The sequence below is a fragment of the Lonchura striata genome, chromosome 8 (genome assembly GCF_046129695.1).
Source record: "Lonchura striata isolate bLonStr1 chromosome 8, bLonStr1.mat, whole genome shotgun sequence".
Classification (NCBI taxonomy): Eukaryota; Metazoa; Chordata; class Aves; order Passeriformes; family Estrildidae; genus Lonchura; species Lonchura striata.
The window spans coordinates 24,720,479-24,743,407 of NC_134610.1; the positions used below are offsets into that span (position 1 = coordinate 24,720,479).

Here is a 22,929-nt window from a genome sequence, read left to right on the forward strand (position 1 = left end):
TCCAAGTACTGCAATAAAAAGTGTCTTTTCTGGGAAGGAAGTGTTCGAGACATGCATCGGGGTGAGGACAAGAGCCCACTAATGCATATTTCTTTATTTATGAAGCTGAAGTTCCCCACCCACCCTGAGATGACAGCCATCTCTTTCCTTTTTCCTCATTGTCTTCCCCACATATAACTTTTGCTGCAGAATATGGAAGGCTATGGATTCAGGGGATTGCTGTCAGTCAGGAGGAAACTGAAATCTGTTCCAGGCTCATGTTCAGTTGGTTTCTTACCCCTGCAAACAAGAGAAACCATGCTGTGAGCTTTAATGGGGAGGTGGGACTACTCTGCTTCTATCTGTTACTAAGGATAGATCAAGGCACCTTTATTCTGAACAAGCTAAGTTTTGACTCCATCATGTGACATGCATTTTAGATTTGTTAATAAAGTCCATGTAATTCTAGGTATGGATTCCCTTGTTCTGGAGTTCAGTGCATTAGGGCCAAACTGGCTATGATTTCAAGTCTATTATTTCCCTGGCTTTCAATAAAGGAGCTGACTATTGGGGCTCTTTCTGTGAAAGGTAACTAGAATTTGGAAACATAAGCAGCAATGGATGCAGTGCCAAAGCATGCACTGGGTTAATCAGACATCCTCTGGAGTGCTGTCATACTGCTGGCTCCTTTGGAGCATTAAACAATACTCACATTTTTCCCAAAGAGAAATGGAACCAAGGGATTAAGTAACTTCTGATGAGGGAGACAGGCAGCATGTGCCAGGAGTCTAAGAGAAGCCTCTCTTCCTTTGTCTGAAGGAGGATATCAATTCAAGTGATGCATTTACCTCAAAAACAGACGCGCTCCTGTCACTCCTTGCAGCGTGGCTTTATCTCCTTCCACTAACAGCATCGTCCCTTCCCGCAAGCCCTGGTGGATGTGGAAACATTTAAAATTATTTTCAAGCTATGTGAAAGGGTAGAATGCCGTCACAAGCAGGCCAGTCTCAGTGGCTCCATGACTACAGACTAAACCTTCTTGCCTACCTAACAAAGAGGTAAAGACAAAAATAGGTGAGTTATATTGTTTTAGAAGTTGATTTTCTTGTTTATTTCAGTTTTCACTCTTAAAGGAGAAATCACTAAGGAAGAGAGGAAACTGGTTTTTCCCACAGTTATTCTTAGATCCAGTTTGGGCTGAGCAACAGCCAGCTGGGTTTGTTAGTGCACAAACTTTATATCACAAGATCAAACACAGGGACAGGAAACAGAGGTCCCACTTCCCCAGACAGACATAATGAAATTACGTATACACTACTGAATGTGCAAATTCAGAAACTGCATTACAGAAGTTAAGAGTATCTGCAAAAAGATTAAGGGGAGTTTTGTACCATCTGCATGCACACTACCCCCAACACGCAGTATATGGTGGCCAGTGACTGGGAAGATCAGAGCTGCGTAGTTGAGCAACGCTAACAGGAGCATGCATTTAATTGGCCCTAATCCACATTTTCTACAATGAGCAATATCCAAGGCTCAAGCTCTTAGCAAGAATACAATTAGCATTCCAGTCCATGGTTTTTGTATATCCACACTGAGAGCTAGCATGAATGCATTTAAAATGTTTATCGTGCTACAGCTTCCTGATGGAGAGCTCACCAGAACTGGAGGGGTGTTTGGTTCTTCATGATACTGGCGGATTCTTTCTTCTCTTGTCTCCTGCAATAATGAGCACAGATTTAGCTTCCCAGACCATAAGGTAGGACTTGGAGCTATCCAGGCAACATGACACCAAACAATTTCCTAACAAAGCAGGCACTTCCCCTCAAGCAGACTGGTATGGCAGGATTGACTCTATTTAATAGATATGTGTTTTACCCTTGGTCACTAGCAGCAATTTACTGCAGGTTGATCAAACAGAACTCGCATAATCCCAACCCTGAAAAGCCTTAAAACTTACTTCCACTCAATCAATTTTATAAAATTAGTACTATCTGTGTGCAGAGATAGTACTAATACTACCAGGAAGGTGGTAGAAGCAAATGCCTGAGGTGGCACCTTTGTGAAAGAGAGTAGTGAATCATGGATTTTTAGTGATTTAAGTATTTGCTTGTTTATCTTCAAGTAGGTATTACATTGAACAATTTCGTTCTGTCAGTAGCTCTGTCATGTTTCCTGCGGTTTGCTGCTGAACTGAGCAACGGTGAAGAAAAACACAAGAACACAGCAGGGACTTGTTACACAGGGCTTCCAGCCTCTTTGGAGAGAAAGGGAAGTTATTTATAAGAAGACTGCCTGCTTATCTAGTGACAAGCTGATTAAATGAATACCTACAACTTCATCTAAATTCTAGAAGCACACCCATCTCTTCACCCATCTAGAAGCATCCACCATCTCTTCATTGTTCCCTAACTTTTAATATTTCCTCTAACCATGCAATATTGATTACAAGGAGGAAAGTATTTAGATTGCTAAAAGATGCACCACACAGATTGCTCCCTGAGGAATTAGCTGACATGCTATTTCAAGAAGGAGCTCCTCCCCACTGTATGGAAATGTGTCTCTGTGCTTGATGACTGAAGTGTTTTTCTTTCAGCTATACTAGTGCATATGCTTGCTTTGTACTGGACATTACAAGCTGTCCCTGCAAGGACACCAGTGCCCAGGTATTTTCTTACACAACTGTATCAATCTCAAGATCTCCCTGTTCTGATAATTTCTTCAGACCTTTAGGTATTTAAGCCTCTTAATCTATGTTTAAGTTAGGTCTCCCCAAGTAGCAGGTAAGATAGAACTTTCCAGAAGCACAGTACTTTGCATTTTAACATTTCATGTTTATCTTTTTTAATTCCCTCATTTCATGCCAGATATCAAGCAGTATTTCAGACATTGCAGAGCTTCTGTTTGTGAAAAAGATTTTGTTCAGTAATACTGTTGCCAACCCCTCTTCCCAAGTTAAGTTTTAGGAGAAGTGAAGTGTTACTACCTCATTGGCATTTCCAGTTTCTCTAGGGAGCAGTTGTTTGACATTCTGTAGCTTTGTAAGGCCTCAAAAATGCACACTATTTTTACTCCTCCACACACTGATTACTGTGTTAGTTCTGGTGTGCTTTACTTACACCCATGTGAGTTGTTTTAATGTCTGGGTCCAGGTAGTGGGGGTTAATATTAAAAGGAACTAATCCTAGAGCCTGCAGGGAGGGTGGATAAACAATTGGCATGTCATTGGTGGTATTGATGCTGACAGTAGCAACGTTGGTTCCTGCGCTGGATCCCATGTAAGGAATCCCATCCTGAAAGACAAAAGCAACAATCAATCTGCATTTATCACAACTAGGAACTCGGTTTTATAGCATCTCCTATAAATCCCAGAAACCCATCAGTCAGATCAGACTTAGTCCTTCCAGCTTCTCTCACTGGAAACTCACCTCTAACTTTACAGGTGAAAAGCAGAACAAGAAGGTTCTAAGCTGGGCAGAAACTTCTCTGTGTCAGAGAACTGCTGCCTTGCCTTGTACTTACAACTCTGTGACCCCCCAAGAGAGAATCTACGAGGCTGTCAGTGCATGTTGGACTTTGCTATTAAGAGGAGAGACTTTGCCTCTATTGCAGTTACAGGAAATAACTGAACTGGCTTTTATCTAGCTTCTGGGGGGAATAGGCCATTGAAAGCTCAGTGCAACGTAGTCACAGCATCAGCTTACCAGTACAAGACCAGTTCAGCACTGTTCAGCTATTAGTACTGAGTACTGTGCTGTACATAGAAGAATGCCACATAAATATGCAACTATACAGGTAATGCTGAACAATTTGTAAAAATAGAGCTGGCTTGAGACAACTGGTGGTAATTTAACCAAGTAGTTATCCAGACAACTGGAATTTGGACATTTTCTGGCTTTCATTCCCACAATAGACGTTGAATTTCTGTATATTAAGATAAGCCTAGCTAACCTTTATTCTTGGCAGCTGGCCATACTGTGGCTTATGTATAAATCTGCATAAAGTCATTTGCAATTCTACATTGCTAGGGAACACGTTGCTTCTCTTCTCCTCCAGAGATGGTGTATCTTTGCTGTGCCTTATGAGATTCACCAACTAGATTGGTGCTGCTGACCAGAGGGGCTTAATGGCACTGACACCTCTCAGTTCCAATGAGATAAAAAAAAATTTACATAATTTCTAACATCAACAGGACACTGTCTGAAAGGCACGTATGGATCCAAGTTTATCACCACTTTATTAGCAAACAACCTGCAACATGAACACATATCAACGAGATATGAAGTGGACATCTCAAGCTGAAAAACAGGGTTTCTAGACATAGATTAAATCCTGCACTGGTCTTTTGACTAGTATTTTGAGGGATTTACTTCTAGGGTTCTGTGTAGAATTGTACATCCCAAGGTCTTGCAACCCAGCATCTAGAAAACAGCTCTAGGAAGACAGACTGCTGACCTTAAGTCTTTTCAATGACTCAATGACAGCCTTATTTGGCCATGGTTTTCAGTTCACCAGGCTGTTTGAGATGGCTCGACATCTGAAGTATATTAGAGATAAAAATGCAGAATCAGCTTGGATTTGTCTGAACAAATCCACACTTGCCATTCCACACAGCCATTCCACGCTTGGCCACAATCTGTAATTTTACCTCAAGCACTCTCTTCCTGATCTCATGTATCAGACTGTTGTCATAAAGAGCTTTCAGGAGACGGAATGTGTTCCCACCTCCTGCAGAAAGAAAGTTCAGCTCATTTTACATGCGTTCACCATCAGTTTTAATTTAAACCTTTACAAACCCAGCAGGTGCAATGAGTTCTATGCTCTTTTCAGGGCAGTATCCTGCTTTGAGAAGCTTCAGGAGAATGGTCACTGGACAGGCCATGGGCATGCCCTGAGTCATCCTTGTAAGGCTGCTGCTGTCTGACAGTGACATCTCTTCCAATACCCAGGACCATGGTATTAGGACTAGAACTCTTGGGCTTGCTAAAGTGATGATACAGATGTTATGATCATGTTTTTACACTGAGGTACTGTTCAAAATAATAATTTGGAATTTACTGGAGATGAAGTTTCATTAATAAATCTACTTCCCAGCCCACCACTAAATATAGGGTCTTAGGGGTCCCAGTTACTGTCTTCTGTAGTTTCTAATTACTAGGTCTAACTGCTTAATTGTTGGTCTCCAGTGCCACCTCTGTGCAGGACTAATCCAGTGCCCTATATAAACTTTCACTGGGGAATAAGAAGTAAAACTTACCAATAAATATTGCTTCAGATTTCCTTACAGCTTCCACTGGATCACCAGATTCATGAATGCTGTCCAGCCCATAACCTTAAATGAAAAAGTATTTACCTTTGCCATGTCAGTTTGGTGGAAGAATGGGATATGTTCAATCCCTCCCTGCCCACCTCCTCCAACCCTGAGTCAAATGTCTCAATCAGGGAAATTTCAGAGAACGCTACAATGTAAGAGTGTACATCCTACATTAGTGCAGGGCTTCAACATCCAGCTGTACAAAAGGAAATATTTGTTTTGTAGAAATATGCATTCAGTATCTAGAAGCAGAGCATTTCACTCAGGTGCAGGCCGAATCACAATATCCTGTTGAGCATTACCAGGTAACTAGAAAATGAGGGAAAAGCTGTTAGTCCTCAGCTTGGCTGTGCTGAAGTCTGACAGGATGTGCTGGTTCTAGCATTGCTTGTGCAAATACCTGATCTGAGTATTGTTTTTTTTAGAAATGTCTGACTTTGATAGATTTGCCTTGCTGGGGTTCACTGAAGTATTGAGAGAGACAAAAGAACAAAAGCATTTGATAACAGCAATCTTCCTCAAGTCATGGAGTAAAATGTGCTGCCCAGGGAAGTGAGTACTGATTATTACTACACTAACGTGTCCAAAGTTACCCTTAATAGTGAGAGATACTAGGTTGAGTTCCTGCTGTAGACTGCTCTGCAGAGATCTTTGCTCCAAGCAAAGTTCACCTGCTGTCCATCATGGAACTATCTGGCTCCTTGAGATGCTTTAAGTAATAGTCTTCCCTTAAAACCAGTGGCTTGAACAGAGGTTTAAGATATATGGGAAGAAATGTTCCCTCATGTGATTAAGAAGGATAAAAAGATGCCACTTAATAGTTAGGGAAAAAATCTTCCTCCCTGGAGTGAGAAGTGTTTGCTGCAGGATTTCTTCTGGAGGCCTCTAAAACATCTCCTTCCATGCAGAAGTCCGCAGCCGGCTGCTGCTGCTCCCTGCCCTTGCTGCCCGTACGGCAGCAGTCCATCCCAGCCCATCCCAGCCCAGTCCATCCCAGTCCATCCCAGCCCATCCCATCCCATCCCATCCCAGCCCATCCCATCCCATCCCATCCCAGTCCATCCCATCCCATCCCAGCCCATCCCAGCCCATCCCATCCCATCCCAGTCCAGCCCAGCCCAGCCCAGCCCGCTGCCCGCGGGCCGCAGCGCGGCCGTCCCGGGGCGCTCCGTGCCCGCAGCCGGCTCCGCAGCCCCGGGCCAGCCTTACCCAGGCTTTCAAACTTCTCCCTGGCCGTGCGGGCGTAGGCGTCGCGGTCGTGCAGGGCGTAGGGGATGAACAGCACCCGCTTCACCTTCCTGGGAGAGAAGAGGGGAGAGCGCGGTCGGCGCGGCGGCGGCGGGGGCCGGGCGCGCTCCCGCGGCGCTGGCGGCGCTTACTGCCCGAGGAAGCTCTGGATGTGCTGCTGGCAGTGGCCCAGGTACCCCCCTCCGTGCAGGGTGGAGTTGGAGATCAGCAGCAGGCGCCGCGGGCCCCCCATGCCGAGCCCCGCCGAGCCGAGCCCCGCTCCCAGCCCAGCCGGGTCCGCCCCTTCCTGCCCCGCCGGCGGCCCCGGGGTGGGGCCGAGCCGCCGCCGCTCCGCCGCCCCGGCCTGGCCATGCTGGACTTCGCCATCTTCGCCGTCACTTTCCTGCTCATCCTCGTGGGCGCCGTGCTCTACCTGTACCCGGTAATGCTGCCGCCGGTGGGACGGGGGGCCCGGCCCGGCCAGGCCCCCGGTGCAGGCGGGCGGAGAGCGAGCGGCCGCGGGGCCGAGGCGGCCCCGGGCCCGCCTCACGGCCCCGGGCCCGGCGGTGCCCCCGGCCCGGCGGTGCCCCCGGCCCGCCTCACGGCCCCGGGCCCGGCGGTGCCCCCGGCCCGGCGGTGCCCCCGGCCCGCCTCACGGCCCCGGGCCCGGCGGTGCCCCCGGCCCGGCGGTGCCCCCGGCCCGCCTCACGGCCCCGGGCCCGGCGGTGCCCCCGGCCCGGCGGTGCCCCGGGCCCGCCTCACGGCCCTGGGCCCGGCGGTGCCCCCGGCCCGGGCCCGTTCGGGACGTGGCAGACGCCAGCGGGAGAAGCTGCCGGGCAGGGCGTTCCCGGCACCGCGCAGCCCCGGCACTGCTCCTGCGTTACGTGCTCCAGAGTGAACCCCGCTTGCCAAAGGCGCGATCATCTGCTCGCCTTGCCTTCGTGCAGGCCTCCAGGGCAAATCAGTGCGTGGTACCCTACCTTGTAAACTTGACCCTGAAAATCTTTACGCAGACAAATTTCATCAAACCAGATGAATAATCCTGGTTTAGCCAGTAGCACCAGGCACACAGTTGAGGTTTATCGGCTTAGCAGGTTTAAAGCTTGCAGATGTAGCATACCCAGCTCCTGTTCCCTGTTTGGAAGTAGTGTAGTAGTATTGGTGTGGAAAATTCATCTTCCAGAAAGCTGTGGGACCTGTATAAAATCTGAAGTTCCTGTAGATTTATGCATTTCTTTTTACTCTAGGCATCTAGGCAAGCATCTGGTATCCCTGGGCTGGCTCCAACTGACGAAAAGTAAGTGGTTTTTGTCCCACATTGATGAAGTTCAGCATTGGCAGAGGATGCTATTCATGACCAGATACCCTCTGTGTTTCTCAGGGATGGCAATCTGCCAGATATCATTGTCAGCAGCAGTTTACATGAGTTTCTTGTGAACCTTCATGAGAAATATGGGCCACTGGTCTCCTTCTGGTTTGGAAGGCGTCTTGTTGTCAGCCTCGGCTCCATTGATCTCCTGAAACAACATGTTAACCCCAACCGGTTGTGTAAGTGTCTTTTATTTGTCTTTTGAGTCCATTTGTTCTGGCCTCACTGGGTATCAAAGGAAGAGTGTCAAAGGAAGTTGGGGTTTCATTCTACATTGAAAAAAAAATGAGACTTTCTAGCTGACATGGTGGTTCAGATATGACTTTGGTCCTGCTTACTGGACTTGAGTATCAGTGACCAAGGGTTACTCCTGTCCAGTGGCCATCAGGAAATCAGTATGCTCGTGTCTTTTACCATCTCTCTACATGCAGACATTCAGGAAAAGCATCATGCTCATTAGTCACTTGATAGAGCAAGGTGAACATCCTGTAGCCACTTGGCATACGTTTTTAAAGCAGTTTGAAATACAGTTTAGGATGGTAAACTTTGCTAAATCAAGTCTGAAAGCAGCTCTGCTTGTTTGTGATAACTGCCTTGTATGGTTCAGCATGGAGGTTTTTCAAACTATTATTTGGAAAAGTTCCTTACCTTTCATGTTTCTTTGGGTGCATAGAGTTTTGTGGTGAAAACCTTGAATGATCTTCCACTCTTGGAAGTGGATGGTGGTGCTGGTAGCTGAGTTGACCATCTTAGTCATAGGAGAGTATTTTAATTTATGGCTTAAACCTCTTAGGGGGGCATTTTGCTTCCTAAAGGTTATCTCACTTGATAAGTTGATGTTTGAGTTTAATCTCTTGCTTTGCCAGCTTTTATCTTATGAGGTGTGCAGAGGTGCACACCTCTGACCTGATCCTATAGGCTGTCTTTAGGCACAGGCAGATAGCTCAGCTCACTTCATGCTGGGGTCGTGAGGGGTAAGCTTCATGTACAGTTGCCTGGCAGAATCAAAAAAAGAAATGGTGACAATCTGGGAAAGGAGTGGGAGTTAACAAGTATCAGCAAGACACAGTGGATAACGATGACACTCCAGAAGGTGGAAAACCACCCTGAAAGATCTGAATGCTCTCAAGTATGTTTGGGGAAAATTAAGCAGTCACTTTCCCAAAGCTCAGAGAAATGGTGACAGGCCCCTGCACAGGCAAGTTCTCATAAATGTTCTGAAAATTTGGGAGGATCTGAGTATTGGAGAGAGAGAAATATGATGCCTGGACTTAAGTGCAGGAAATTAGGTGACCCAGGCAGCTACAGACTAGCCTAGTATCCTGCTATGCCAAGGGCTAAACATATTTTTTTAAGGATGTGGGATAAATGGGAAATGCACGTTGTACTTTGGTAATTAAATTTTTAGAAAAGTCAAGTGATAAAACTCTGTGTCAGGGATTCAGTTCAGAATTTGCTTGGATACTAGTAAATACTGGACTGCTACTTGAAAGGGGGATCAATGCTATATTGTCTTGGAAAAGCGCAATGCAGTGTTGGGGACATGAAATACTCCGTCTTATGTTACTGTCCTATCCTGATGGCATTATTCTGGAAGCCTTTGTCGGTACAGGGCAGCAGAGTGAGATGAATATCCCTCAGGGATAGCTGATATCTCACCCCTCAGGGCTGGGATAGCAGGAACAGGAACAGGAGGAGAAAAAGTGGGCTGCATGAATTGCCTGTGGGATGACATAGCCCTCTGAAAAAAAGGATATATTGAGTCATGGATTTTCTGTAAAGAGAGGACTTCTGCACAAAATGAGCATGAGTCAGACCTGGAGTTCTGTGTGTGGCTCTGACCTCTATACTCAGGTATGATTTTGAATAAAGCAAGTGCAAATACAGGCTGCCAGTGCTCTCAGAGGAGTGGGAAGCCTGTTGTGCAGGAGAAGCCAGGGAAAGTGTGTTCAGCCCAGACAAAGAAAGAGCTTCTGAAGGGATACTCATAAAGGCAACAAGCTTGAAGCAAGGAGGGTTCTTATGATCTCAGAGCTGGAAGAGCAGCAGTATTAGTTGTATCACTGCTTTCCTTTTAGAACTGATGCTTGCCAGAAGTTCTCAAACTTTATTAGAGGTGAGGAGTCTTACAGGCTGTATTTCCTGAAGCACTGAGGTATAGACTGAGCTGATTAGCTGTAATTGAGTAGCTGTAGCCATTCCTGTACCCTTTCTTGGTGAGTGGGAGCAGGGGTTGTAGTAGGTCTCAGCCACAAAGTGGCTCTGGGCAGCTTGAAGTTTTATTGGAGATATGGTCTTGCCCATATCTCTTCTGTGCACACAGTGCTGTGCGATAGGAGACAGCCCACAGTGGACTGCATTATATCCAACTCCTGACTCTTCATCCCCACTTGAAAACCCATGCTATGTGACTGTTCCTCAGTCAGCTGGAGTGCCTGAGGCCACCATCCATCTTCATGGATACCTGACTTTTTGGGCTGAGATAGAGGATTTGGCTCCAAGCGTCAAAGGTTCCTTTCATCTCATATGTGTGTCACAGGTATTGCCAAACTTCTTGGAGAGAGAGAGGTACAGATAATACATTTCTCATCAAAGCCTTGAAGCTGGACTAATTGGATTTGTAGTTATAAATATTTCCAATGCCAGGAGACTCGTTTTCCTTAGGCTTCAAGCACTGTTTGAAATTGGTATGTTTTCATGACCTCTTAAAGCTTGGTTGAGATTCATTTGCAAGGGGAATTCAAAGGAAGTAAAACTTTGCAGCTGGTACTGGTGATTCCCCCAAGTGGCTCTGGGGAAGCAGTTCAGGCCTACAAACAATGTGGATGTGAAGAGGGTGGACTAATTGAGAATTGCCAGGAGTTGGGGGTTCAGAGACCAACATGGAAAATTCTCCTGAGTTGATGTTGCTTTTTGAGTTGGGGCAATGAACCTGAATCACACTGAATGCTGGAGATGGAGCTATGGGTCCTGGCCCGTCTGAGCAGACCTCATTGCTGTTGTGTGAGCATTTTACTGTGCAGGTTCAGAGGTCCTTTCTGTCTCTGGTGTTCAGTTGTGTTCAATCTCAGATAGATCTTTTCACTGCATTTATTTGCAGTGGGCAGCACTGTGAGGTTTTTGGGATGGGGAGATTTCCATGTAAGTGAAAAGAACAGTTGAAATTTTGGTATGTGTCACTAGGAGGGGTGAAAATGTAACCCTGGAGATGTTTTCAAGACAAGGCCGAAGGATGAAGTCTGTGCAAGTGCTGGCAGAACAGAGCTCTCTCCAGAAGCAGTTTGTGCCTTGTGGAGTCACTAGCCTCCCACAGCTGTGCAGAAATAGCCTTTTCCCAAACAGCAGGAGGCAGAGCCAGCCCTCAGCAAAAGGGCCTGGGCTCTGCAGCCCTGAATGAACAGCAGTGAGTCTGTATTGGTGATGTGGGATTGCCAGTTTAGTCTAGGGACATTGGGAGAAAAAAACCCAGAGCCCATGGCTAATCCAGCAGTTTACTTTCATATGCAGCAGGAAAACTTTGCAGTTTCAGCAGGCAAAGCATCCTCCAGCCTCTCTAGATGCTTCTGCTTGCTCGATTTTCTGTGTGGGCTTTGCCACCTGCCATGTGTCTTCCTGGCTGCCCAGTATTGTGCCTGGCTGTGCCAGTGCCAGTCAGCGGGGATCTGTGGCATGAATAGCAGCTCCATGACAAAGTACCTTGGAGGAGGAATTGTCAGCAGCAGCTCGAGGCACATAACAGCCCGTGCCACGTGGAGAGCCACAGGTACCATCTGCTCTGCCAAAAGACACATGCTCATGCTCCTTGTCATTCAAAGTGGGAAAGAGGGTGAGATGCAGAGCTTAAAAACATTGGAAGGGAAAAGATGTGAGAGAAAAACATTTGGGAAAGATTACCATATTCATGCCTCTGGCCTCGTTAGCTGCTTTTATGTCTTTAGGTTGTAAGTCCTCTGCAGGTGGGAATTTTCTCCTCTTGTAGGTTTGCCTGGTAGTATAATAAGGCCTCATTCTCTTTGGGGAATCCTAGATACATCCACAGCTGGTAAAGTCATGTGTCTAGCCCAGCCTTGATGTTTTCTGATGCCTCAGAGGTTTCACTCTCCATCTGGGAGAAATAACAGACTATGATAAACAGCGACAATATCCTTCTTGAAAACCCTGATTGCTGTTTCCAAATAGCTCCTTAAAGACTCTGTCAGTTCCACAAGACACACTAAAAGGTTTACAGAAAGGGAAAAACATATGCCATGCTGTATTGCGCAGTTTTGCATTGGCACCTAATATCCTTCAACAAATTTATTAACTAGAGGTCCTTGGTGGTGAAATTCAGAGTTAAGATGATTAGCAGTAGAAGCATTCTGTAGCTTAGCAGGTTATGGTTTTCTGTAGGAGCTTCAGAGCTTCTGGAGGCAGCCCTGGTAGACAGGTAGGTGCTAGTTTGGGAAGAGCTCCTCAACAGGGAACTCAGTGCCCAAAAGAGAAGTCATGCAGGAGCAGCAGGGTATCAAACAAGGTTTGCTGGGTCTGTGACGCAAAGGAAGGAGTGCCCAGAGCAACCTCTGGCTAAGTCTGTCATGAGCTGGTATGTCCTGAGTGCATAGCCACGTTCAGGGCAGGAGGGCACATCAGGTGTGTAGGGGAATGTGCTAAAGACACTGCAGGTCAGGCTGGAGGAGAAGGGGAAAGACCATGCCACATTCACTCTTGTCACCAAGTCGATGGCATAACTATCTGGGAACTGGCAAAGAGGGAACAAGCTCTGAAGGCATTTTTACTAAAGAGTTACTTGGTAGAGCCAGCAGGCAAACTCTGCATGGGCAGCAGTTAGCCCTAAAGACTTGTGAGGTAGCAGCCCACACTGAGCAAGAGAAACTTGACACCTCAAAGACACTGTTGTAGGGGAAGGAGCCACAGAACTTTGCTCGCTGCCCGGAAGTAGCAGGATCTAATTAAACAGGCTGCTGCTTTAATCAGCCCTGTGTAGTGTGACTTTTGAACGGTGTTTCCTCTGTTTGCTTTCAGTGGATCCCTTTGAGACAATGCTGAAATCCCTCTTGAGGTACCAGTCCAGCCTGAATGGGGATACAGGAGAGAGCCACATGAGGAGAAAACTGTATGAGAATGGTGTGACCAAGTCCTTGCAAAGTAATGTTGCTCTCATCCAGAAGGTAACTGCCTTTGTACAGCAGAGAAGCCCTGTGTGGCTCACAGAGGAAGGTTTAGTGAGAATGATCACTAGGATAAAGAACCTGCATTCAAGTTCATGCTGGGGCTATAAGCATTCTGAGATAGCAAACAACCTATGCCTTTCATGGTGTGAATGTTTGTGTTCTCTTAGCTCCAGTGGGCTGGGGGGAGGGCTGAGCGTGCTTAATTTTTATGCCAAGATACCAGATGCAATTAAAGATATTGGAGCACCTGGATTCTAGATATATTTCCCAGGATAGGAGGATGGAGCAAGGAACCAGCTTTTGGAGTCACAAAGAGGTGATGTTGATTTAATCCAGCAGCCGCAATATGATGTTTTCCTGTTCTGTATTAAAGGGTTTAAGGTTTCTTTTATGATAGAGGGAACAAGAGAAGAGGGTAGGGTTGCCACGTCAGGGGAGAACAGTGAAAGAAGCAGAAGACTGGAGGCTAAAATGTTACTGTTTAACAATTGGAAGAAACCTGGAAAGAGTTTAGCATTATTCCATAACCATGAAAGTGTGGTCTGCCTTAGGAAGTGGGTGGGAATGTGTCCAGGGTGTGTTTGGTAAATAGACTGCTGGTGTTACTGCTAACTAATGGTTCATTCCCTCTCAAGCTGTCAGAAGAGCTGCTGGCCAAATGGCTGTCTCTCCCTGAGGCACAACATGTGCCACTCTGCCAGCACATGCTGGGCTTTGCCATGAAGTCTGTCACACAGACAGCTATGGGCAGCAGCTTTGAAGATGACCGGGAAGTCATCCGATTCCGCAGGCACCATGATGCAGTAAGTGTCCCGAAGAGCCAGGAAATCTACTATTAAATTTTTCCAAACTGAAAACAGAGTTTGAATCTGTGTACAGTTTAGTACAAGCTATTGCTGAGACTTTAAAGTATGAGCTTGAGGGGTCTGTCTCACTTGTCCCAAGCTGAAGCTGTTAGAAAGATCCTACTGCTGATCCTGCTGTCATTAGTCTGAGGTGTTTCTAAAGGATCCATGGGGATCAGGAGCCCAAATCCAATGGCAGTTAGGAGGTCTTTGGCACCTAAGTCAGTTAAACTCTGTTGGGACTGCCAGTGGACTTTCTCCCTTTCAAAGATCTTCTGAAGGCTCTGTTACATTGTGGAGAAAGGAAAATCTGTGGAGATCTCACCTGTACATCCCCCCTACATGTGGGAATGTTAAACATGCTGGTGATTGGGTGGGAAAGAAACAGTTCCATCTCCCATTTAAGATTCCCATAGCTTTTTTTCCTACAGTTGTAATTACAGTTTTTTAATTTCAGTTTAATTCCAGCTAGCATAGACATAATGTCTGAAATAGGATGTGATGTCATAAAGAGACCAGTTCCATATTGACAGGAAGTCCTGATTTTATTTGGTGTTTTCATTTTCCTGAGTAGGGAAGAATAGAATAGTCCCATTAGTCTCAGTCTATGGTAAGTGATGGTGCTGTTCTTTCTGTCCTTCCAGATATGGTCAGAGATTGGAAAAGGTTTCTTGGATGGGTCTCTTGACAAAAACATGACTAGGAAGAAGCACTATGAAGATGGTAGGTTTCTTCCAAAATTAGGGATTTCCTCCTATTCTGATTAATACTTAGGAGTTAGCTAGCGCATTTTTCCAGTTGTTTTGGCTTCTCTTCAGAGTTGCTCATCATGCCACAAGCTACGAGATACACTGTGCTTACTCTCAGATTAGATCATTGTTTTGGAGTTGAGTAGCAAGCTGCCTTTATGTGAGAAGTTCTAGGACTAGAATTCCAGTTCCAGGTTCAGTTCTAGGGTCTGTCTAGTCTGCAGAGTGATAGAGTGGAAGAATCAGGGTGTGCTTCCTCCCTTACTGTTCTGTTCCCTAGTGTCCACTTTTGACCTCTCTTGGAGGCAAGCAGCTGTGCTAGGTGGAGACAGATGGAGCCTCTGGATTTGGCCCATATGGGCATTCAGATGTTGCACCATCTGGGGCCTGTACTGCCAGACAGCCACTCACAGGCTGGAAAACACAAGTACAGAGGTGCTGCTCTGTTGGATACACCCATCAGATAGCCTCTGATGTGCTCTTACAAGATAACATGATTTTCAGGTATGTTACAGCAGTACTTTTGTTCCTAATATATTTTATAGTAAGTTATTGCAATTTTAGATTGTCTTATCTTTTTTGTTCTTAATAATTAAACCATTTCGGTATTGATCGATAAGACATTGAACTAAAGTAGATTGTATCTGGAACTAAAGTTTTGCTTGTAAATCTTCCAAGCCCAGTGTTTCCTTCTTTATGCTTCTGGTTCTGTGGATTTCAGAGCATGAGGACAACTTCTGCCCCATTGAAATGGGTTCCTCCCATGGTCACTCTCTTCCTGAGTTGTAGTATGATGATGCATGAGGACACAATTTCACAAACTCCGGATAGTAAGCCATGGTGTCTGAGTGATGCTGGCCTCCCTGTGCAGAGAGGAGGAAGGAAGGTATTCTAAGACAAAGGAACTGAAGTGGGCCTTGATAAATGGAGTTTTGTACCCAAATTCTACTCCATGTTTCTTGGATAGTCCTCAATAGGTCATTTAAGCCAGACAGGCAATGGTGTCTAGGTCCCTAACTCCCACAGCAGTCATCAGGAGGTAGGCACTCACGTATCTTCAGATATGTGGACTCTGTGCCAAAACATGTGTCTCTCCATTCCTCTCTGTCTGCAGACTCTTTAGCACAGAGCCATCTTCCTGCTCCCTGCCTGTAGAGCCCCTGGCCAAAGGGGCTCCATCAGTCCTGGTGCTGTAGTAATTGTGACTCTGCAGGCCATATAACCAGAGTTATGTGCCTCATACCTGTTTTCATGGGGGCTGATGAAAATACATTCTCTGGTGGTTTGACAGTGTTACTTGTCTTCCCCTTCTGTGATTTCAGCTCACAGAGTATACACCTTGGTTATACCTGTAAGGATGGCTTTTTATAGGCAACCTCTGTTATTTGGTTCCTGCATTTTCAGCTAAACTGGGGATACTGGCTTCCAAATTGACAGTAACATGTAACAGAGGCTGCTTCTGTAAGTGAGCCCCGCAGGGACAGCTGGTCTGAAAATCTGCTTGGGAAGATGAATTTGCTTCTCTGCAGCACCAGGATGACCAGGTTTTAAAATAAGCATTTCTTTTTTCTTCTAAAGCTCTGGTGGAGATGGAATCCATCTTAAGGAAGGTTACGAAGGAGCGCCGAGGCAGATCATTCAACAGGCATGTCTTTATAGACACCTTGCTGCAGGGGAGCCTGAGTGACCAGCAGGTCTGTGCAGCTGTTACCTCCTTACACAGTAATGGAGTTTTGCCAGATGGGCAATTCATTACATTGTAGCCTTTGATTAATATAAGTTCTTGCATCTTAGCTTAGCTTCTTTACCAAAGCAGGGCTTCTGCTTCGTTTTTTCTATTCCTGCAATGTTTGATTTCATTAGACTTCGGTAGATTTCCTTGCCACTGCTTCATAGCTATTTTTATAAACCAAAAATATGTTAATATTAAGCTTGGCACGTGCAATTCTATTGGAAGTTCTAAAGAGAGTTCAGTATATGTCTTCTAGATGCATTTCCTGCTCTCTGCACTAAAGGGATTTAATGTGCTTGAGTGGAGAGTGTGGCACTTCTTTATTCTCTTTACAGTCTTATGAACTTCATTCCGTGAAGTAGATTTTCTTTCCTAGATTCTGGAAGATACAATGATTTTCTCTTTGGCAGGATGTGTAATCACCGCTAACTGTAAGTACAGTAACTGTAGGTAGCTTCCCATCCTTACACTCAGCTGCCAAAAACTGTGTGTGATGACATGAGACTTAACCTAGGCTCATAAAAAATTGCATTAATCATTCTTTCTCCTGAGCTACAGATATAGAAGAAGCAGCTAATTTTTACATCAGACTGTTGACACAGCCTCACAGTTAGTGAGCTGAACCTAAGCTGTGTTTGACAACCTTTCCAGTCTTATGGTGAACCTGAGAATCTGTCCCCATTGCTTTTTGCTTACATTCTTAACCCCAGACAACTAATGCTAAATTTGATGAAGAAAAACACCAAAATAAATAACCTGCAAAGATCATGTTGTAAAATAGGTTCAGGCACATAGGAAGAAAGAGTGCTAGTTTCTGTCTGGGTGCTTTGAATTTCTAAAGGATTGGTGTGTTCCATGTATGGAGGACTTTCAAAGAAGCTACTCTGGGATTTATGCAAAGATTATGAAAAAAACCCAAACAAATAAAAATACAAACTGAAGCTGTGTAAAATACCTTATGATAAAGGGATGATTATCTGTCTTTGTACCTCAGCCAATGGGGCTGGGACTCCAAAGAAAACCTCTAAGATGCATATAGGTGTTAAAGAATGGGAAGTTAATCAGATAACTATGGTAATACTCTCTCCAGAGAATATTCTCTCCAGGTACTCTAGGAAGACTGTAATTTTAAGGGGGCTTGAATCCACATGGATTCACAGAATCACAGAATATTCTGATTTGGAAGGATCATCAAGTCCAAGATTCCAGATAGTTCTCATGAATAGATATTTTTGAGAGCTAGAAACATTTCCTTGTAGCTTTAGGGAAACTGCATCCTACACACTTATTTCTTATGCAAGTTTTTTTTTTCTCACTGCTATTGAAGATAATCTCAAATACCTCAAAAAGTAGATGTAGGGGGACAAGTGCTGGCCAGCATCTGCAGAGAGCTCCCTTCAGGAGCCCCAGGCATTGGCTATCTGGAGCATTTGCTTGAGATGTGCTAGGGAAGACCCCCAAATAAGGGAATTTTCTAAAGCTTTGAATAAACCAGCCTTTCATTTGCATGCTTGGTATAATAGCCCTGATTCCCCTGGGTTAGTTGGGCTGTGTGGTCTCTTTGCCAGAGCTATGGGGCTGAGTGCTTTAGTGTCCTGCAAAGCTCCTTATAGTATCAGAAAGAGAATTGTAGCTTGCAGAGCCTCTTGTTACACAGGAGTTCAGCCTCTGTTCCTACCACTGAATACAGAATAATCACAGCCTGCTGTGAACAGTGGCCACCTTGTTTTTAGGCCAAAAAATAATGTTGGAAATATAGGAAGTGAGAAAACTGAATGCCATTTTTAAAGGTTTAAATTTTCTGGGTCTAGTCCTGTCTTGATTCCTTCCCCAGTGTGCACCTGGGCAGTCTATTTCCTCACAACTTCAGAAGATGTTCAGCAGAATCTCTACAAGGAGATGGACCGTGTTCTGGGGAAGGGACCAATCACACATGAGAAAGTGGAGCAGCTCAGGTGGGTCCTATAGAAGGAGTGCAGAGGAAGGCTGTGTCATGTGGTGGGGACAGGTGTTTCATGTGGAATCTGATGCCTAGGCTGCACTGCACTAGGCCAGGAGAAGGCATCCAAAAGCTGCTTGCTCCCTTTTTTCTTTCTGTAAGTAATCATACCACAGGATGACTTGCAGAGTAGAGTGAATCTGCTGGCACTGCAGACGTAGGGACCAAGGTGCTCACTTTAGGGTGTCTCTAGGCAACCCTTTAGGTTCACTAGCAGAGAAGAAGCACAGAATCAGTGCCCTGGGCTGCCAGGCCAAAATTTTTGCTCACTGTCTTGTTTGGTTTCTCTCCTGGTTTTCCAGAGCAGTAGAAGTAATCAGTCATTTTTGTGGTTGGATATAGAGCTATTTAGAGATAAAGTATGGACCAATCTTTTCAAAGGGCAGCAAGTAATGATGACTGGTCAACAGTGTGCCTTTATATTTTCTGCATTTGTTAATGTTGGTGCAACCAAGTGCATTTTGTATTTGGACTAGTGTTAGGGTTTCAGTGAGGGAATATCAAGTGTGTGGTTTTCTTGCTGCTTCTTGTATGAGTGAGAGGTACAGGAAAAGGGCTGGTGCGTTTATGCATTTTAGTAGATTTAGTTGGGTTTAAAGTCTGAAAGAAGAGGGATTCCAATAACCTATAAAAGCTGTTAATGAGATTTAATGCTTCTTACAAAGATGTTGGGAATCCTTGCCAGGAAAAAAAAAAAAGTGCCTCTAAATAATTGCCAGAAAAAAAAAAGAAGTGCCTCTAAATAAAGCAGTTGACTCTGCTCTGCTTGTTGCCACAAGGATGTGGACAAGCTTCTCTCTGAGACTAACCAAGGGTTACTGGTTGCAGGTACTGTCGGCAAGTCCTGTGTGAGACGGTGCGGACAGCAAAGCTCACTCCCATTGCTGCACAGCTGCAGGAGCTCGAGGGCAGAGTCGACCAACACACTATCCCCAAAGAGGTAGGGCAGTGCTGGGAGCTCTAGGCCACTCTCCTTTCCTGTTGGGAAATTTGCTGTTTCCTCTTCTTCCAGACCAGGAGTGAGGCAGGAATACCACTTCTTCAGTGTTGAACCTGAGCAGGTGCTCTGCCATCTGAAAGTACAATTTAGCTCAAAGTTTGCCTGCAGTTCCTCTGTGGGAGGGACTCTGCAATTTCACGTTCTCTTGCTGAGCAGATTTGCTTCTGCTTCTTGGATAAGTAAGCTTTTGAATGGGCCTATGAACTTAGTTATGCGTAAAAGAGCATTGTTTCAGGCTTCATAATATCACCTTCCCTTCTTGAGAGTGAAGTAGTGCATACATACATCTCTGCAAGCGTAGAAAAATGGGGTCACACCCTCTGTAACCATGAACAATTGCAGTGAGAAGTTAAAATCCTAACATCTGGGCATGGATTATGAAAATCTGTAGATGAATATGGCATAATTATATTTTTAATCCAACTAAATATGAGTAGTCTACAGAATAATTATCATCCAGCAGAGCTATTGAGAGGTGTCTTTATTTATGCATTTCCTCCCGCATTGACATGTTGTTATTCTTTTTGCAGACACTTGTGCTTTATGCTCTTGGTGTGATGCTGCAGGACAGCTCATCTTGGCCATCACCATACAAGTATGTAGAATTGACCTAAATTGCAACCAATTCCTTTGCTTTGTTAAATTAGATCTTGCAGCACAGCCTTTTGTGCTGCAGGGCCTGCCTTAAGCACATTCTGGAGATGAAAGAGAGTCTGTAAGAAAATCAGTTTATGAAAGTCTGAGTTTGTCTCCATGGGCATGGCTATGGAGCAATTAAAGTCAGGTTCCTCCAATGCTCCAGTCTGTGTGTGTGCATGGATATGTTAGGGTTTAGTACAAACTTTTTTGTGCATATACACAGAGCTTCCCTGGCTAATGCTGGTAACTTCTGTTAAAGGTTTTCTGTGAAACAGTGACTTGAATGGCTTTGGAATCACTGCTCCATCATCATGAAATGATGCAAGGGAGGAAATGGCAGTCTGAAGTTGTGGGTTTTTAGGATGAAGAGAGATGCTGCCTCAATATTTCAGTCTGTCTGTGAAAACTGGATCTAGGCCAGTGTTTTGGAGGTTAAAGAAAGAAATGACTGTAGCTTCCTGTGGCCTCCAGGTGGCAAATATTAACCTGTATCTGATTTACTTCACTTGGGCTACAAAAAATGTGGGTCAGTTATTCTAGACAGAGAGAACAGACAGCTGAGATTTAGGAGAAAGAACAGAGCCTTTAGAATTGCACTTGTCCTCTCCTGCAATTACACTTTTTAGAAGGGGGTCAGGCATTGATACACCAGTCTATGAGCACCTTGGCAGGGATTGCCTCCCAAGATAGGTCATAACTGTGTTCAGGTTTGCTGAGACCCCGTGGGACCAAGAATGAGGACTGCTATGGACATTGTATGTTTGTTTCAGGGAGGCTGGGCTTGAGGTTTAGCTTGAGGTAGATGAAGATTTCCATGACAAAAGTTGGAGACCATCTCTGTGTGATCCTTTCACCCACCTACTACACAAAAACACTGTTTGCTCTCCCTGCTTTTTTGCTAGGTAGGTGCAGTTTCTCTCCTATTACAAAATCTATAATTTTCACTTTAGTTCAGGGGAAATATAAGCTTGATGCTGCTTTTCCCAAGCATCAGAACCTACATGCCCTTTTACCTTGTTAGAAGCAGACCTTGGATGTTTGAGCACGAAGGTTTTAAAGAACCATCTTCTGTCCATCAAATTTTGTGTTTGAATATTTAAATTGAATGTTATTTTATTAGTTTCCCTTGTTTTAACTCATGCCAGCCCTGGATAATAGCTTTCTCACAGTCTCTTCCATCCTAAAGCTGGAAACCACATTTCTCACTTCAGTGAGTCACTGGCTTCCCTCCCCCAGCACATACACATACACACACCAGCTGCTTGAAGAGAATGGTGAGGGGCAAGGAGAAAAGGGAAATATTTTTGGAAGTGAAAAAGGAAGGTACTCAGAGAGGCAGAGAGAGGGAGAGGGAGAGAGAGAAATAAGATTGCGTGTGCCCTGGAGAGGAATAGAGGGCAGCTAACAGCATCAGCTCAGCTGTGTACTGCACATTAGTTCCAGCTCTGTTTCACACTACCTCAGTTTGTCAGCATTTTGGCCAAGATGGGACACAGCTGACCAGCTGGGAACATTGATGGAATGGATGCACAGTTGCCTTCATACATTTGTGTGGAATGACACAGAGAGTACAAATTAGTGAGATTCTCTATTTCATTTCTGGTCTTTTACTTGGGGGTGTGTGTGTGTGCATGTTTCTGGGGAAAGGATGCTGTGCCTGCTCAGAAAACCCTAATGTGTTTCATCTTTTGTAGGTTTGATCCAGACAGATTCAATGAGGAATTAGCCATGAAAAACCTCTCCTTGTTGGGTTTCTCAGGAAGCCAGGAGTGCCCAGAGTTGAGGTGAGCATAGGGAAGGAGATCTTAATGACTCTCTGTGGCAGACAGGAGAGAAGGCCCTTCCAGCATCTTGGTGTTACTGCTGGGACAACCTGTCCAAGCTGGCTGTTGTCCTTTGGCAAATTTACATCATAGCAAGGTTTATATTTTTTTCTCCTTATTCTTCCCTCAGGTTTGCCTACATGGTGGCCACAGTTCTGCTGAGTGTCCTGGTAAGGAAGCTGTATCTCCACCCAGTGAAAGGACAAGTCATGGAGGCAAAATACGAACTGGTAACCTCACCAAAGGAGGAAGCCTGGATAACGGTGTCTAAGAGAAGCTAAGAGCAAGCAAAACAAGGGTTTAAAAGTGCCAGCTGTGAAGTTCTGACTGAGGGTCTTAAGGAGAATCATACTGGCACCATGCTTACCCAGCCAAGGAATTTTATATCCAGATTTTTTTACCTTGCATATTCTTAACCTCATGCCTATCTTGGGTATTTTCTCTAATTCAACCAGTAATCATATTAAAGTAGATTTAATCTTTATGTTTCTTTTATATTTGCTTTTGGATCTCTGGCTAAATCTTTGCAAAGGAAGCAACAAAACCTTGCAGTGGTGTATGGATGAACTACTGAATGTCAGCTAGTCGAAGACCAGAGCTCTGGTTAACCCAGCCTCTTTCCAATAGCAGCCAGAGCTGGGTAAGAGTGCCCCTTTTATCCAGTGGAATGCTTCTTCTGAATCCCAGCTATATAAGACCTTGGAGACACAAGGACAAAGGCTTTCGCTATATATAGGTATTTTTATTCAAAGTGTCTTTCCCTCCCTTGAGCTATATCTGTCAGGAAGAACAGATATATCCTGTGAGCAGTATGTGTGAGTGTGAGAAAGAGAGAAATAAACTGGGGTGAGAATAGCACCACTAGTTCTCATGCTGTGTAATCTTGCCATGCTGTGGGGTTGCAAGAAAAAGGATGATTGAGAAATGCTAGTAAACCAAGAGGAATAAAATTGATTTGTCCTCTTAAAAAACAGAAGCATCAGTAATAATATGATGAAATGAAATAATAAAACCACAGAACAAAGCCCCAAGAAAGGGAGTCTCTAACCTGACAATTTTGAGGGCAGTGTCTAATCCAATCA

General features: G+C 45.0%; 2 protein-coding genes across 4 annotated transcripts; one reads left to right on the top strand and one right to left on the bottom strand.

The window, feature by feature from the left end:
- Positions 1-56: 56 nt before the first annotated feature.
- LOC110471090 (alpha-aspartyl dipeptidase) lies at positions 57-7,711 on the bottom strand. 2 transcript variants are annotated; one of them, XM_077785111.1, is made up of 8 exons: positions 7,641-7,711; positions 6,503-6,591; positions 5,237-5,311; positions 4,628-4,707; positions 3,099-3,272; positions 1,639-1,698; positions 828-910; positions 57-279 (listed from the first exon to the last, which is right to left on the bottom strand). In XM_077785111.1, the coding sequence occupies exons 1-8, from the start codon at positions 7,694-7,696 to the stop codon at positions 201-203; spliced, it is 696 nt and encodes a 231-aa protein (XP_077641237.1). In that variant the 5' UTR covers positions 7,697-7,711; the 3' UTR covers positions 57-200. The 2 variants fall into 2 exon arrangements, with proteins under 2 accessions (XP_077641237.1, XP_021387016.1); XM_021531341.3 differs by lacking the exon at positions 7,641-7,711 and adding an exon at positions 6,673-6,841.
- CYP20A1 (cytochrome P450 family 20 subfamily A member 1) lies at positions 6,821-22,331 on the top strand. 2 transcript variants are annotated; one of them, XM_021531339.3, is made up of 13 exons: positions 6,821-6,962; positions 7,768-7,817; positions 7,902-8,068; positions 12,912-13,057; positions 13,696-13,863; positions 14,550-14,628; positions 16,233-16,348; positions 16,763-16,817; positions 18,221-18,341; positions 19,214-19,325; positions 19,916-19,980; positions 21,719-21,808; positions 21,978-22,331. In XM_021531339.3, exons 1-13 carry the CDS (start codon positions 6,891-6,893, stop codon positions 22,126-22,128), a joined length of 1,392 nt encoding a protein of 463 aa, XP_021387014.1. In that variant the 5' UTR covers positions 6,821-6,890; the 3' UTR covers positions 22,129-22,331. The 2 variants fall into 2 exon arrangements, with proteins under 2 accessions (XP_021387014.1, XP_077641236.1); XM_077785110.1 differs by having other exon boundaries at positions 6,887-6,955.
- The last annotated feature ends 598 nt before the right edge of the window (positions 22,332-22,929 follow it).

Coding starts and splice junctions, on each gene's coding strand:
- LOC110471090 (XM_021531341.3), bottom strand. CDS start 6,773: ATGGGGGGCCCGCGGCGCCTGCTGCTGATCTCCAACTCCACCCTGCAC. Junction 4,708..5,236: donor ATCTGAAGCAATATTTATTG/GTAAGTTTTACT, acceptor TTCTTTCTGCAG/GAGGTGGGAACACATTCCGT. Junction 3,273..4,627: donor TCAGGAAGAGAGTGCTTGAG/GTAAAATTACAG, acceptor TTTGTCTTTCAG/GATGGGATTCCTTACATGGG.
- CYP20A1 (XM_021531339.3), top strand. CDS start 6,891: ATGCTGGACTTCGCCATCTTCGCCGTCACTTTCCTGCTCATCCTCGTG. Junction 19,326..19,915: donor AACACACTATCCCCAAAGAG/GTAGGGCAGTGC, acceptor TTCTTTTTGCAG/ACACTTGTGCTTTATGCTCT. Junction 19,981..21,718: donor TCTTGGCCATCACCATACAA/GTATGTAGAATT, acceptor CATCTTTTGTAG/GTTTGATCCAGACAGATTCA.